This window comes from Scardinius erythrophthalmus (genome assembly GCF_964197995.2).
Source record: "Scardinius erythrophthalmus genome assembly, chromosome: 22".
In the NCBI taxonomy this organism is placed as follows: Eukaryota; Metazoa; Chordata; class Actinopteri; order Cypriniformes; family Leuciscidae; genus Scardinius; species Scardinius erythrophthalmus.
In genome coordinates, this window is record NC_138242.1 from 26,870,311 (window position 1) to 26,886,570 (window position 16,260).

The 16,260-nt window shown below is 37.3% G+C and overlaps 1 protein-coding gene across 1 annotated transcript in view; it reads right to left on the reverse strand.

The window, feature by feature from the left end:
* Nucleotides 1-7,128: 7,128 nt before the first annotated feature.
* mmp16a (matrix metallopeptidase 16a (membrane-inserted)) overlaps nucleotides 7,129-16,260 on the reverse strand; it is a 58,831-nt gene continuing 49,699 nt past the window's right edge. Inside the window, exons 9-11 of the mRNA XM_081352573.1 lie at nucleotides 15,651-15,801; nucleotides 15,454-15,569; nucleotides 7,129-12,181 (exon numbers count right to left, since the gene is read on the reverse strand). Of these exons, the coding sequence (XP_081208699.1) occupies nucleotides 11,853-12,181; nucleotides 15,454-15,569; nucleotides 15,651-15,801 (596 nt within the window). The 3' untranslated portion in view covers nucleotides 7,129-11,852. The remainder of the gene's footprint in view (nucleotides 12,182-15,453; nucleotides 15,570-15,650; nucleotides 15,802-16,260) is intronic.

Below are 16,260 nucleotides of genomic sequence, written 5' to 3' on the forward strand. Positions count from 1 at the left end.
AGTACACTACCGTTTAAAGGTTTGGGGTCAGTATTTTTTTTATAGAAATTAATACTATTACTAAGCAAGGGTGCATTAAATTGATCAAAAGTGACTTTTGCATTGTTTCAAAAAATAATTTTTCAAATAAATGCTGTTCATTTGAACATTCTATTCATCAAAGAATCCTGAAAAAAAAGTATAAACTTTTTTCAACATTGATAATAATTAGAAATCATCATATCAGAATGATTTCTGAAGGATCATGTGACACTGAAGACTGGAGTAATGATGCTGAAAATTCAGCTTCATGCATCCCAGGAATGAATTACTTTTTTAAAATTTGTTAAAATAGAAAGCAGTTATTTTAAATAGTAATAATATTTCACAATATTACTGTTTGCATTTTGATCAAATGAATGCAGCCTTGAATATGAACATCATACCAACACTAAACTTTTGAGTGGTAGTGTATAATAAGGATTTTTCTTCTTGATTTCAATTGTTGTAAAAATACAACAGACATGGTTTACCTGAATTGATCCAATGTTTTATAATATATGTGTCATTTTGCATTTTTGTGTGGGTAATGTGGCTGTAAATGCAATTCAGCTCAAGATTGGCTCAGTATGAAACCTCCTAGAACACCCTAGCAACCACCCAGAATTCCCAAGCAACCACATAGCAACGCCTTGGCATCATGGGAGTGAAATCTAGTTCATTTATTCACAGTTGATTATGTACCATAATTAGCACTGCGCCCTGTAAAGTCCCATTAAACATTGTTACAGCAAGATGATAAAAAACGAAGGAACACAGTCTTTCAAATGCATTCCATCCATCTGTTCGCTCTCCTCTTTTATGCCATGATATATTTTATCCTTGCCTATTTGCTTTATGTCCATACATTCCTAGAATAAAGAGTTCACATGACTGTAAAATGAGATTTGCTCATTACGAGTTACAGCAGATTAGTGGCCCACAGGTCTAAAACTGCTCATTTAGTTTCATCTCTATCATTTCTCTCTCTCTCTGTCCTTTATTTGCCGTCTCTTTCAAGGTCCTTTCTCTGTATCTGCTCTCCTGACTCTAACTGTACGAATATTTGTGGCTACAGATTACATCAAGTCTGTGTTAGTTTTGACTGGTAGATTTCAGGGGATTAAATAATTACTAGAATTGAAAAATAAATAAAAAATTGCATTAAAGTTGGGCATCTTTTCTCGCTTTAATTCGGTGTTAGATGATTTCTGAGGTGCGTGTCAGTCTGTTGATGCAGATCTAGAGCTTAGATCTATTTTATATTTACTTATCTGAGAGAGTTTTGGTTTGTGTGAATTTGATGTAAGTGTTTTGCTGGATAGGTCAGTGTTGATTTTCTATATTCATGTTTTCTTTTCTTTTTTCATGTATTTATTCACTCATATTACCTAAAACCTCCAACTAAACAAAGTGATCCATTTACCATTTTTTCCTCCATGGCAAAGATTGGATTTGAAAAAGTTCATGGATTCTGATATTCTCAGATCGGTTTCAGGCCTCATTCGAATCGGATATGTACATTTGCATCTGCCATGCAAGCGGACAGAACGGATTTTCCCCTGTTAATATGAGCCTTACGTCATTGAAAAAGAGACGGCGGTGAATGGCATCAACTCATTTGGACACCAACCGCAATCACATGACTCTTTTTCAATGGCGAAATGGAGGGCGAAGGCTCAACCCAGTGTTTTGCTGACCCGTTGCAGCTTGTCATTTTGTCTGCATCCATTGCAAGTCGCACTGTTTTTTTAATTCCTTTTTGGCCTAAGCTTTTCCAGGTCAGTACGTCTACCATGGGTTGTTTCGCCAAGTGTATAGTGTAAATGCAGATATTGGACATGGGTCACTTTTAAAAGAAAATTGGGCATGAAGTCCTGCAGTGTAAATGTGGCCAAAGTCTTCATCTTCACAAAATGTTTGTACTGTTTGTTCCCTGCAGGTCATTGAAGTCACTCCTTCAACTAATATGCTTAAAAGTATTCACAGACCATTGCGCATCAAGAGTGCCAGGTCAGCTTCAATAAATACCCTAAATTACCCTTCTAATGTAGCATACATCAATGACTTCCCTAACCCTAACCCACACTTGAAAATATCTGAATGTCATTGCATTAAATAACACATGACTGCAAACAAATGATGCTAGAACTTCTCTGAAGCATTTATGCAATGACTTTAAACTGGTGTCAAGGTGATTCCATCACAATAAATTCGAATGTGTTTCAAGAACATTTGACAACCTGAAAGTTTTGCAATACTTTAGTAAAATAGTACTTGCTTTGATATGTTATATCTAACGTAATGGCATTTATTAAAGCAATAAGATCCGAGAAACAGTGGTTTACAATGAATTTAGAACAGCAAAGGGGCATTGGTAAATCACGGCTTCATGGGGCTCATTGCTGTTGTAACATATGGAAGGTTGGTCTATAAAATATTTATTTTAATGAAGTCACAGGTTTCACATGTTTCTAGAGTGATTTACAATGACTTTGAACGCGGCTCAAGCTATCAAGGAATGGATTTATCCGTTTTCTTAAGTATTGCCTCCTTGCCCAAATCATTTCCAGGGTATGAAGCCAACACACATACAGTTGATAATGTTTTTTTATACCATGGTCTGTCTGAATTCTCTATTCTAATTGGCTGGAAGGTGAGCAATAAAATGCAGGTTCATCTATCCTTACAGTTGAAATAATACTTTAGTACAAGGAAAATATAAAAACAAACTATTTCATTTTGGAAACAAGTTTAATATTTAATCATAATGTTTTATTTAACACAATGCTTAATATTTTTCCACACGTCCTGGTTTGAAAAGTTTGAAAACACTTCTTACTGTATATACTTACTAATAGCTGATAAAGTGTTATTTTAAGCTTTGGATATCTCTGTTTTAGGGAAGTTATTTGTAAACTCTTTTTCTTTTTTTCGTATCTACTTAAAGAGATTTGGTTACAATAGCTTTCTAAATTGCTTCTTTATTCTAAACGTGAAAATATTCCGAATTTTTTTATTCAACCCCGCCACAAACAAAAGGAAATGCTGACTCCATTGAGTGCTATTAATTGCTTTCCCATTCGTTCTGCTGATCTCCTGAAGATTAGATTGTAGCGCTTTGTCAGACGGACTCGCGTTATTAATTATCATTCCACTGCAGTTTCGGTTCAAGGAAATCATATTTTGGAGAGAATCATCTGAAATGCAATAAGAGCTCTGGGCATATTGTGCATTAGAAATGAAGTGTGTTAACCTGTTTAGTGCCTCTTGTAGACGCAGTATGCTTTTGATTGTCGAGTTTGTTTGTTTTTTAACCTATCATTTTCAAAGATAATAATCATACAGATAAATGTTATGATGTTTTTCCAAAGTGCAACCTTAGACACTAAACAGCTGTCTTGTTCCATTCTTTCTTCAGGTTGGAAACCACAGTTTTTCCAAAACACCTCTGACATTTTTGGAAAGTGTTTAGAGATCATGAACTTAAAAGTGCACGAACACTGTGTGTTTTACCCCCAGTTGGTTCAGAACCACTGGGGGAAATAGTGAGGAACACACCTGCTGTGAACATCAGTCGAGCATGAAACTGACTCTATTTGAATAGAAGGTATGTTTTCCACTGAGTATATAAATGTTGGTTAAAGCTTGTCTGTTCCTCTCACAAAGCTGCATATGGCTTCAGATGACTTGGAATATAGTGGCCACTTAAAAATAAAGGTTATTTATTGGCATCTATGCTTCCATGAAAAACCTTTAGCATCCATCCATGGTCATGAACTTTGATGGAAATAAGCTATGTGAGGATTCTTCAAAATTCTCGTTTTGTGTGGAAGAAAAGTAGCAACACAGGTTTGGGAAACTTGAGGGTGCTTGATTTTTGCAGTACTTTTATCAGAACGTTTTATTCAACTCATTGTTCCTGGAAGTCTTATTGCTTTATTTAGCATTCTGTCTTTTCATTCATCCATATTTCTCACTATTTTACACCATCATTCTTTTTTCCCCCCTCTCTGTTCTAAGTAAGCTAAATGTTTCAGCAACTACCGTCTCTGTGGCAGGTTAAATTAGGCAGAAATCACTCCTGGGAGCTGAGACGATGAGTAAAACAGACGGAGGAAGAATCCCAGTACCTGGAAACACATGCTCCGTTCTCTAGAAAGACAGCTGACCTAGGTATTAAATGTAGAATGAAAAACTCCTCCATTATATAGTAGAGTGCCGCTGATTAATGTCTCGCGGTCAAGTGAACCATGCCGTGTATTGATTAGTTCCCAGAGAACATGTTTCCAGCCTGCAGGCCTCCAGTTAAATGCTGATCATTAAAGCAACAACAAAGGTTAGAACCATTAGCAGGGCCACATGCAATATTACACAAGTTCCTGAGAGGACTAATCAGTTACTGGTTTAATCAGGTTTTCTTTTCTAATGCATTGAGTAAGTCGCAAGATATTTAGGATGTTTGTAGGTGTCAGTGAGTGCAAAATGCATGATGTGTTTGGAGGTGGAAAAAGTGAGTGGAGTCTGTAGTTTATGCAAACACGATTAATGACTGCAGAATGAATCAAACCGAATAACAGAAAAAAATGCATTAGACTGATTATGCAACAAGCAGATGGAAACCCATTGTATTTTAATACATATATTTACCCCCAGTTTCACAAGGCTTAAGCCCAGAAAAGTATGTTTTAGCTGTTTTAACTGAAAGTAACTTGCACTGACATATCTTAAAATATGTCAGTGCCATTGTTTTGTCTCAAGATGCACACCAGTAATGTTTTTTCTAGAGCACGTTTATTAAAGCTACTTGCATGTCCTGATTGAACTAAGGCCTAATCCTGGCTTAATCTAAGCCCTGTCTGTGAAACCAGGCCTTAAAATAACAACCCAAAGGTGGGTCTGTGAAGCCGGTGTTATATCGAATTCAGTGACGACCGAATTATGTGACCGCTAATCACATAGTGATGGTAGGGTTAGGATTAGCTCACTACAGCTCCGATGTGTAACACAAAGAGCTGTGTGAGTAAACCTCACTCCCTTGGCCGCAAGAGGAACACTAGCAATCGACGAGGCTGCAGATTTTAGCGTGCACACCTCCCATGCCGGAAACGCCTGTTCGAATCCTTCTTGGACTGGTGCGACTATAACTGGAAGTGTTACATACAGTCACAGAATCCGGTGGGTCACATAATTCGGCACAACATGGTGCGATTCAGAATCATTGCATTTCAGTTCATTTTATTGTCCGTGCTTTAAAAATCCGAACTTGTCCAGAGTGACATCAGACTAACTAGCCTATATCATGTTTTTACTTTTTAGAATTTATTTCTTTAAAAACTTCTGAGTTTTGTGCCTCAAGCAGGCTGCACACTGTGGTGTTTCGTGTATTAGCGAATCATTTGAGTGAACAAATCGTGGATGAAAACCGAGTTAGGGCTGGTTTAAACAGAATGCATTTTTGCTGTTAAAAACGGATGGAATGAATTAAAGCGCAAGGTCTAGATGCGAAGTTGAACTTCTTTTAACTTGAGAGCCTACGTTTTTAGATCGCTGTGTCATTTGAGACGCTGCAAATACGTGAGGCAACAGTTATGCACGTTCGTGTAGCGCATGTTTACATTGAAAAACAATGGAAAAGTAGCGTTCTGTGTGAATGGCCCCTTAGAAGTGTTTGATCTTCTATGTCATCATCATCTAGGCAGTATTTTAGTAGATTTGTAATCGCGCAAGTTTAAAAAACAAACAAAAAAAACACGAAACTACGACTAGTTTTGGATCTAAAAAAGTAACTTTTTTGCGAATCAATTGAACAAATGATTCATTGATTCATTTGCAAGACAATCGTGGCAAAAAAGTAACGTTTGTCGCCACCTACTGGTGTAACTAACGAAGTAACCTGCTGAAAGGGGATTCAACAGATTCAAGATTGCATTTTTTATAAAAAATTTGTAAAAATGTCTGAATATGTGGCAGTCCGAATAATAATGAGTACAATGAGTACAGGAATCTATATCAGGCCTATTTGTCAGGAAATTAACGTGATTGAATGCATTGTTTTGGAGTTTATAATAAGCTATTCCACACCGCACCACACTTTATTGTCCTGCACATTTTGGAAAACTTTTTAGGTTATGCCATTACTCTTTTCATACAAATTTAGTTTTTAGTAAGCATATGCAATATGCCATCTGTTGGTAGCTTGTGTGGTTGTTTGCTTAGCGACGGTAATCTTTTCAGAAAAGTCAGTAAGGCGTGGAGAGTAGAATGAACCCCACGAGCAAGTCAATATTCTGAGAAATAGAGCTAATTTCTTCCTGCCGTTGGAATCACTTTAGCACAGTCCGACTAATGAGGATAATGAGCTCTCGCTGCAGTTGTGGCTCCTAGCTGGGCTGCATCGATGCACATCTGCCTGGAGACACTCATAAAGACATTATGTATCAATGTTTTCAAAATCTCATATATAATGTTATTTAAAAGAACACTAAGCACTTTAAGTAAAAGAACTTGGTAATTACAGCAACATATTTACAGTCTATCACTTTCATTATGAAATAGAACGTTTTCATAAAAACACCATGGAAATGGTGCAAGATAAGAGGATAGATTTGGCAACATCTTAATAAGCCTGTATACACAGAGGATTCATTTTTGGCATGAAAAACATGCCCGGTAAGAACAATGTGACCCTAAAGTATTTCATGCTATAATATTTTTGATACTTTTTTGATCAAATGTTTTATATTTGATACATTCTCATATAAAATATTTGTTTCTATTTTATGTCAATTAGTTTTTTTGATTTAGTTTAGTTATTGTATGTTTAGCTATTGTTAGTTTTTTAGTGCAGTTGGGTTTTACTAAAACAAAAATTTTACATTTTGACAAAAAGTAGTTTAAAAAAAATCATTAATTTGTGGTGATTTTATTTTAATATTAGTCAATTTTTTGGTCATGACAATTTTAGCTTAGTGTCAGTTTATAGCAGTTATGTTCACAGCTGAGGGTGAGTGATGTTTGGACTTGGAAAATGAGGAAACATGATGATGGTAAAGGCAGATGAACACAAAAATGCTCTGGGGAAATATGTTCAAATGTGTTTATTGATCAATGAAATGGATCGTCAACAGATACATCACAAATACAGGGATACAGACAGAATGAAAAAAGTATAAACATGTTTTTCAGACTTTGTTTCCTTCATTTGGAATCGTTTAACATAATCAGGATGGCAAGATGATAAACAGGATGATGAGGATGATTGAGAATAGCACAGATGCTGATGAGTTTGAGGAATTAAGATCATGATGATATGTCGCAAAGCAAACAGAGAACCACATCCTTTCTAAAGTTACAGAAACTGTAAACATGAATCAGGGTCTAGCACCAACATGTAGCCGATGGGCGGCACAACCTTTGACACCTGACTTAGCTTAAGGCCTTCACAGAACACACAGGAAATATATACGCAAGCCTTACTTCCACTCCATGCACCATCGCGGCTAGTGCTACATGAGCGCAAATACATTATTCCTGCACGGACCATAGTCAAATCAAGTGTAAATCCATAAGGTTTAAAATAATAACAGCACCAAAAGATTACAGGATGACGCTCACCAGTGTAGGTCCAGTTAGCACCACAGGTTCTGTCGGCTAGACAGAAAACTTTAAGAGAGAGAGAGCAGACTTACTGTTCTTACACCAAACACACAGAACCACAGATTAGCTTCTTAGCTAATACACATTAGCGCTGCACGCGCGTCTGTTGGACATTTCTCACAAAGGACGATCAACTAGTCGACTAGACATGCAAAAACTACTTTAATTGGTTGAAATTATGGGTTTAATCAGACGGTTTAATATTTTTGTTGCCGTTTTAAGAAGATTACTTTACAGACGCAGGCGGTTTTAGCACACTGAGCTTTAGCATGGTAACTAATTTAGATTTTCAACATCGAAAAACAAATTCACCACCTTCTGCAATAAATTTCAAGAAAATGATTGTCCGATGAATATAGATTTTACTAATATAATATGATTATTAATATTGTAATTTTTTATATTTTATGTACACTACCATTAAAAAATTTAGGGTCAGGAAGATTTTTTTATTTTATTTTTTTCAAAGAAATGCATACATTTATTCAGCAAGGACATATACATTTTTATCATTTGATTAAAAGAAAAAAGATATTAATAATGTTATGGTTTTCAGATATTAATCAGCAGAAATGCTTTCTCCATTGATAATAATATGACGTTTATTGAGCAGCAAATCAGCATATTAGAATGATTTCTGTAGGATCGTGTGACACTGAAGACTGGAGTAATGATGCTGAAAATTCAGCACAGGAATAAATTACATTTTAAAATATATTCAAATAGAATTTTCTTTTTTATTATTGTAATAATATTTAGGATTTGTACTATTTTTAATCAAACAAATGTAGCCTTGGTGAGTCTTCTTTTAAAAATATAGTAAAAAATCTTACCAACCCCTAACTTTTAAATTGTAGTCTACATGCAAATTCTTTTTGCCTTGCCTTACATCTCGCCGTTTTTCTGTCATTGGGTTTTAATGTGGCGTGTCACGTTAAAACTTGAATTTGAAAACTTGAATGTTAAAAATGTTTCCTGTTGCACTCCATCTAGCCATTTTTGAATGCAAGAACGCATCCTACAGTATGTGAACGCCTCGCATTAAGACACACATCTGATTGGTGTCTAGTGGACATAAACCCTATAAATCCTGACTAGTCGACTAGTCATTCAGACGACCCACAAATAGATGATATTGAAAATATGTAGTTTTGCACGTCAACATTGCTGGTCGGTTCAGAGTGATTAAAGCGTTTGAAAAGCAGTCAAAGTTTTCCACAGACAGTAATTCAGGTCATTTACTGCTTTAATCTCTCATCTTAGTCATTATGCTCACAGTAACCATGTCTGCAGTGATCTTGCTGAGCTAGATTTGATTTGGAACATAGATGGCAGTTGATGCCCGAGCTGAACTCATCCACCATGGGCCGTGTCGGTCTCTGTTTACTTTTGCACTTGGCGAGTTCTAAACGCCTCTGTTCACCGCCGTCTCATATTTTATGCTCTGATTTTGATCATACTAGCTAAATATAACCACAGGATACACACCACCTCCACGATACTCCATTTTTGTATTATTTAACGATTGCCTTTTCCTCTCACTTGTTTAAGGCAGACTTTTGTTTGATCGGCTGGGATTCTGGGAAATGTTCAGATGCGATCATGCATACGTGCACGTGCACACACACACACACACACACACACACACACACACACACACACACACACAGACAGTAAGAAAGAGAGATAGAACCCTTACAAAAAAGTACTGTAGTGGTACGATGGTATCAGACGGTAATATTATGTTCATTTTGAAATATACCATGGTACTGGATTTTATGTAGCATTGTATTTGCATGGTACTTCCAAGAATATCATGGTACTACCATAATACATATCTAAAATACCATGGCACATGTTCAGAATACCATGATAAAATGTCAAAAATGCCTTGGTAGTACCATGGTAGGTATTAAAAGTACCATGTCGAATGTCCAGGAGGCCATGCATGGTACCATGCACAAAAAAACAGGGTAGTAACATGGTGCCATGTCCAAAATACCATCTTATGTCTAATGTCTAAAATTCCATAGTAGTACAATGGAAATTTTTTCAAAATACCATAGTAGTATCATGGTGCCATGTCCAAAATACTGTGGCAGTACTATGATAAAATGTCCAGAATGCCATGCATGGTCCCATGTCCAAAATACCGTAGTAGATACCATATTAGTAGTATGATGGGACCATGATCAAATGTCATAGTAAAATGTCCAAAATACCATGGTAGTATCATGGCACCGTGATCAAACGTCATAGCACAATGTGCAAAATACCATGGTATTATCCCATTTCATGGTACTTATGCTCAAAATACCATGGTACATTTTTGTAAGTGAAAGAAAGAAAGAAAAGAACTGCGTCATTACCATGGCAACACCATAGTGTTTTGATACTGAAATATTACAATACCAAAATACTACGGTATTACCATGATATTTTTGCAAGTTTAGAGAGTGGATGTTTATATATTCCCAGACTTCAAATATATGTAAAGTAAATGTGAACAAATCGCTAAAAGGCATTTTAATCATATACTGATTAATTTATTAAGTCTGTCAGGACGGTTTGTCCCAAACCGAGTCATGAAGTACATGAACTTGAAGAATGTCCCATGTTTTTCCTTTTTTTTTTCTTATTAAAACAATGAAAAAGGAAAGAAAAGAAAAAAAAAGAAAATCTAGCATTGATACAGACACACATTCAAACACTGCTTGCCAGAAACACGCACATATTTTCCTTTAGATCGCGTTACGTTTTCTCTCGCATCTAAAGGAAACGTTCCGGATGACAGCTTAGCACTTTAAGTACCACTTTAAAGTTGAGGTTGAGACCATTCGGTTTGTTCAAATGTACCAAACAAACAAACATATAAAATGTTAACGCAAGCAAATAACTGTATGTTCAAACATCCGTTCGATGCGAAGGACCGATCTAGAGTTCGTGAACCGAACTGAGAGTTCTGACTCCGAGCCCGATCCCATTGCAGAAACTTCCGATCACAAGCGATGGTGAAACGTTACATGATATATATCCTTGATTTTCTTCTCGGTTGATAATAAAGACACAGGACTGGATGTGAATGCTTGCATACACTTTTGAATCAAGCGCTGTCCTGAGTTGCTCTGGTGGTTCTGGTTCATACTTCAAGGTTCTAGGATCCCATCCAGACCTAAAAACAAGGCAGTTCGAAGGAAATTACATGCTTGAACAGCGACCTTTCGTAAAAAAAAAAAAGAAGGGAAGATACGAATTCTCAAATCTCTGTCCGTGCAAAACACGACCATACGAGTGAGCGTTAAGCACGATAACGGTTCAAGCTCTTCCTTTGCAGTTGCAATTCCACCGTCGGACGGAAAAAAGCAGAATAAAATATTGGTCGTTGCAGTGGCTTGGTCTTTCCTCTGTTTTGACTGATATGCTTCATGTTAGGCAGAGGTTAAGGAGTCCCGTCCCGGCTTCAGGCGACCCTGCAGTGCAGCCCCTGGCGAAAATGAGGTTAACCACCATCTCTGATCTCAAAGGGAGCAAAGCAATATTGCACTGCCTTTCCGACAGACGAACAAAAGCGGTGCTCGAAAACAAACGAATAAACTAAAACAAAAGCAAACAACACAATCCATAATTAAGGCTGTTAAAAATATTGCAGAATATTTTGGCCCCTGTTTTGAGACAGACTGCCACAACAGTCAAAAGTTCCCCCACTACATATCACGGCAAAATAAAGAGCAGGAAGGGAAAAAAAAGATGTATAGAAAAGAAAAAAAAGATCCTCTTTGGAGAGATTTATTTGGTTTGGGAGTGCTTTAAAGGGAATCGTAAATATCTCTGAAAATCAAATCGAAGCTAAAATCGGCTCCTGCGACAACGTTTTCATTTTTTTTTTCGCGTTTTCAACGTGCACTTGTAAAACCTAAACGTATAGCAATCAGCGATTTCCATGTGGAACAGTGGCACTGGACGTCGCAATGCACCGTGGGATCCTTGCAGTCCTACAGCGGGTGCACCGGGGCCAATGAGAGAAGAGAAGGGGGTTTTAGGAGAAATGCGCCCCTCATCTCCTGGAGAGGGGAGTCAAAGCAAAGGCCCTCGCTGTTCTCCTAGAGCGAGACACAGGTCGAGAGCCAAAGTCCGCAAGTTTGGGGTGTTACACCACGGTCTTGTGGCTGTCAGACTCACACCCACTCCTGCATGGAGCGTTTACAGTACAGTATGTGCCGGGGCGTCCCCTTCCTCTTGAACTGAAAGACGGTGTAGATCAACACCAGCAGGCAGAGCGCCAGGACGCAGGGAATGACGATGGCGATGGCTTTGACCGTGCTGGCTTCACTGTCCAGTTTAATCACGACGTCCTCGTCATCCGTCGGCTGCAGGTCGGGGTCGATGGGCGTGAGGTCGCATCCCATGAAGTCTTTCAGGATAGAGCGAGGGTAGCCCGGCTCCACCCGCAGCCTGTGGTTGTTGAACTTCCAGTATTCTTTACCCTTGTAGAAGTACGTGAAACCTGCAAAGCATCGACACAGGAGACATTTGTTAGATGCTTTTATATTTATATTCGATATTTAATTCATGCCCATTTCCACCTATTTTTTTATTTTTTACTATGTTTGCGGACATGTAAATGTAATCTTTAGCAAATCTCAAATTGAATATCTATTTTTCATACATAATATTGTGATGCCTAAATTCACTTGTAGCATTGAAATGTATTGATTTGTTGTCGAATTATATTTTTAAGATAGATATATAGAGAGAGAGATTTTTATGAGGGCTGTGATATATGTATGTGTGTAAATATATATATATATATATACACACACACACACATACATGTACACACATATATTATATAAACAAACTTTTATGTTAGATGTGATTAATCGTGATTAATCGACTGGACAGCACAAATTTTAGTAAAATTTTATTTAATATTTTTATTTCATATTAAGTTTAAAAAAAATTTATTTGATTTTTGATTGAATACATTGATTTTGGTTTTGTAAGAAAAAATAAAAAAATATTTAGGTTTTATTTTGATCATTTTTTTATATAATAGTTTATAATTCTATATTTTTGTTAGATATTTGTTTTTTTATTTAAAAAAAATTTAATTCATTTTTCATATTTAGCATATAGCATTTTCACTTTCCTCTCAAAAGTTGATAAACCTATTCATTTTGCTACCATTACGCTACACGATTTATTTAATTTAATGTAATTACTTTTTTTTCCAAAACCACAAGTTCAGGTCTGCTGGAATAGACGTTGAGTCATGGTGCACCTGTGGGGGATGCAAGTTCCAACCTGACATTTATCCTGATCCCATATCTCCCCAATAATTTCCTGTCACTCTTCCACTAAATCTGTTTAATAAAGATTCTTAATCCTTGACATAAAAATGGTCCATACTGGAACAGGGGCTCAGTGTGATTTGAAAGACACTAAACCAAAGATAAAGGCTTATCGTAAGACCAATGTGTTATCGTAAAATCTATACTCGCAATAAAACAGGACTAGAGCTGAAGCAAAAAGAAAAGCTGTCCTTTCCGATCTCCCCTTGATCGGCTGGCCATGATGACACATAATTAGGGTCAATTTTCTCTACTCTGTCTCGCCCACAGAGGCCTTTTGGGTAACGTGCAGAGACAGGGCTGAAAGAAAGCCCACAATCACTTTCAAACTGTGGTTAGCCAAACAATTTCCCTGGAATATCAATCCACCCTTCACGCTCAGATGATCGCCTGCGTCCACGGGCAAACCTGGCACCGAGGCTCGGTACAGATGGCATGTGTCTGGCTGTCGACCTGCGGGCCTGCAGCTATGGACTGAACTCATGCAAGACGAGAGCTCATACAAAGATTCACACTTGTCCTGAAACGCACAACCCTTCATAACTGAGTTCTTGTACAGAATGAATACAGGGCAGTGTAAATGAGAATTATACCGATTTAAACTGCTTCACAATAGATTCTGTATCATATGCGGTATAATATCAGATGCTGTGTTGTGTTCTGCATGGGTTGATTGTAGTTTATGCTTAAAAAAAAAAAAAAACATTTTTAACTTTAGTGTGTAATGTTGTTGTTTTGCATGAAAAAGGTCTACAAAGTTACACAGCACAAATCCACTCCAAAGGGAGTTATTCTCTATATCAGTGCGCAGCATTCCTGAACTCCCTGAAACGCCTCGTTTGTAGTCTTGGGTTTTCTTCAGGGAACAAACACATCACAATATTTCTCATTTAAATAATTCCCGGCCAAGGCATGCGCTAAAAAGGGGTGAGGCCTGGTTGAGGTGCTTTAGTAGTGTGTTGAAACTCGCAGTTATGACAAAGGGAGTGACATTTCCAGAACAAGCTTGAAGTGATTGACCAATCACAACACACTGGTCCAGCTGACCAATCAGAGCACATTGTGTTTTTCGGAAGGAGGGGTTTCATAGAGACCAGAACTGAACAGAGCGTTACTGACAGACTGGGAAGAGAGGTGTCGCCTGCAACAATGTGAAAATATGTGAAAACTAATGTGAATTTTGAACATTGAAGCATAAAAACCTAGCCTGGTTAAAACCAGACCCTTCTCAGTTGAAACTGAGTGTAGGGTCTGGCGAAGCTATGTAGACAAATCATTTCCAAAGGGGCGTCACCAACCGACGTAGCTCAAATTCCTCTGGGCGCAATTGGATAGTCTTAAAACCAATCAGATCGATGAAGGAGATGACGATGACGTATGCTTCGAGTGTTGTTCTTTGCTCCGGTTTTAACGAAAACGGTAAGTTTAAAACGCTCAAAACAGACGCGATAACTGATTCGTTTATATACTGTCTATGATTCGAACGAGTGATGTTCCACGGCGGCATCCATCTTTGTAATGAAATCTCCTTCAGGGTCGCTGCGCTGTCGTCATCATGTAAATCCCTCCCCAAACGTTTCTGATTGGTGCCGCGATTTCGGCGGCACAGAAATGAGTTTGAATGGGCTCTTCTCCAGACTATCCTGGAGAGAGAATTAAAATTCGCCGGAAGTAGTCTGGGTTTTCCCAGGCTAATAAAAACCTATTCTAGTAGACCCCAAAAACAAATTCAAGACATTTAATAGGTCATCTTTCAATTAGTTATCTCACCAGTCCTTATTTACGTTTTGTATGTTTATATTTTTTGTTGGTTTTGGTTATTTTTATAGCATATCATTTTCAGATTATTTTCTTCTGCCATAGCAACTTTTTGTTAACTGTTTTTTTTTTTGTCCCAAATTTGGATCATATCAATATACCTAATTCTTTTTCTGCCATTTTTGCCTTTTTTATTCAGAATACAGTGAAGAAACGCCAGGAAGTTATGGGAAGATGACGAGGCCATGCGATTGGGAAATGTTGCAAGCCGGATTCAAACTCCTGTCATCTGCATGAGCACCACAGCGGCAATTTTACTTAGCATATCAAATCATAATCTTTAGGGTTATGATTTAGTTAAAGGTTAGTTGATAAAGGTTTAGTTGACTTCAAATTAATATTTTGTTGCCATAGAAGTTGTCCATATTGCCCATAATGCCCATTTTCCATGCATTGCATTTGAAAGTAGAACAGGCCAAAGAAAAGTTAAATATCACTGTGTTTCTCACACAAAGCTTTTTATTTCATTATTGAAACTCAACAGTATACGTCCTTATGGGAGAAACAGTCATACGAAACAGGGGAACAACAATGAGGGTGAGTAAATGATTTGTATGATTTTTAAAATGGCTTACAACTTAACTTGATTCTAAAAGATGAACCATACCGTTAGCTTTGTCCACAAATGCTCCCTGTGGAGAATCCGGAACACCCTTCCATACTGTGATAGACTTGGGATAACCAGGATCCATCGTTCTCATGTCTTCGTTATATCTCCAATACCTGCATATAGTTAAGTAGAGAAAGTTACACACACACACACACACACACACACAGATGAACGCTCACATGCTGTGCACATACCTATCTCCTTTGAAGAAGTAGGTCTTGGCTACGTCCTCCCACCAGACGGCTGTCTCTATACTCTGAGCTGGCATGCCGTTTCCAAACATTGAGATGTCCTGGGGGTAGCCAGGCTGTAGTATTGTGTCCTTGAACACCCAGAACTGCTTCCCTAGAAAAAGCACAAGAACAAAGGAGAAATCAGGGGATTACAGTGTTCAGCCCAGGGTACGTTTTCACTGGGCCAAATGAGAGTGCTCAGTGATTTAGCTCAGTCAAAGGAAGAAAATGTAAATCATAGTTTCTATAAATTCTCTTTGACTTGCTGATTTGTTCAAGTGTTGCTCCACTTACGGCTGAGGGATAAGTTGAATTTGGACTATATATTGATTATAAATACTGGTGATTTTAATGCACTTTTTATTTTTTTTCTATTAAAACTTTGTTATTGATTGCATTGTGATTCTTCCTGGGACTTTGATATAAGAGTGTTGACAAAATTGTCATAGTATTTTTAAGACACTTATTACTAAATATTACAGTAAGTACAGTATTACGGCAAATATATATATATATATATATATATATATATATATATATATATGCATATGCATGTATATATTTAAGAAAT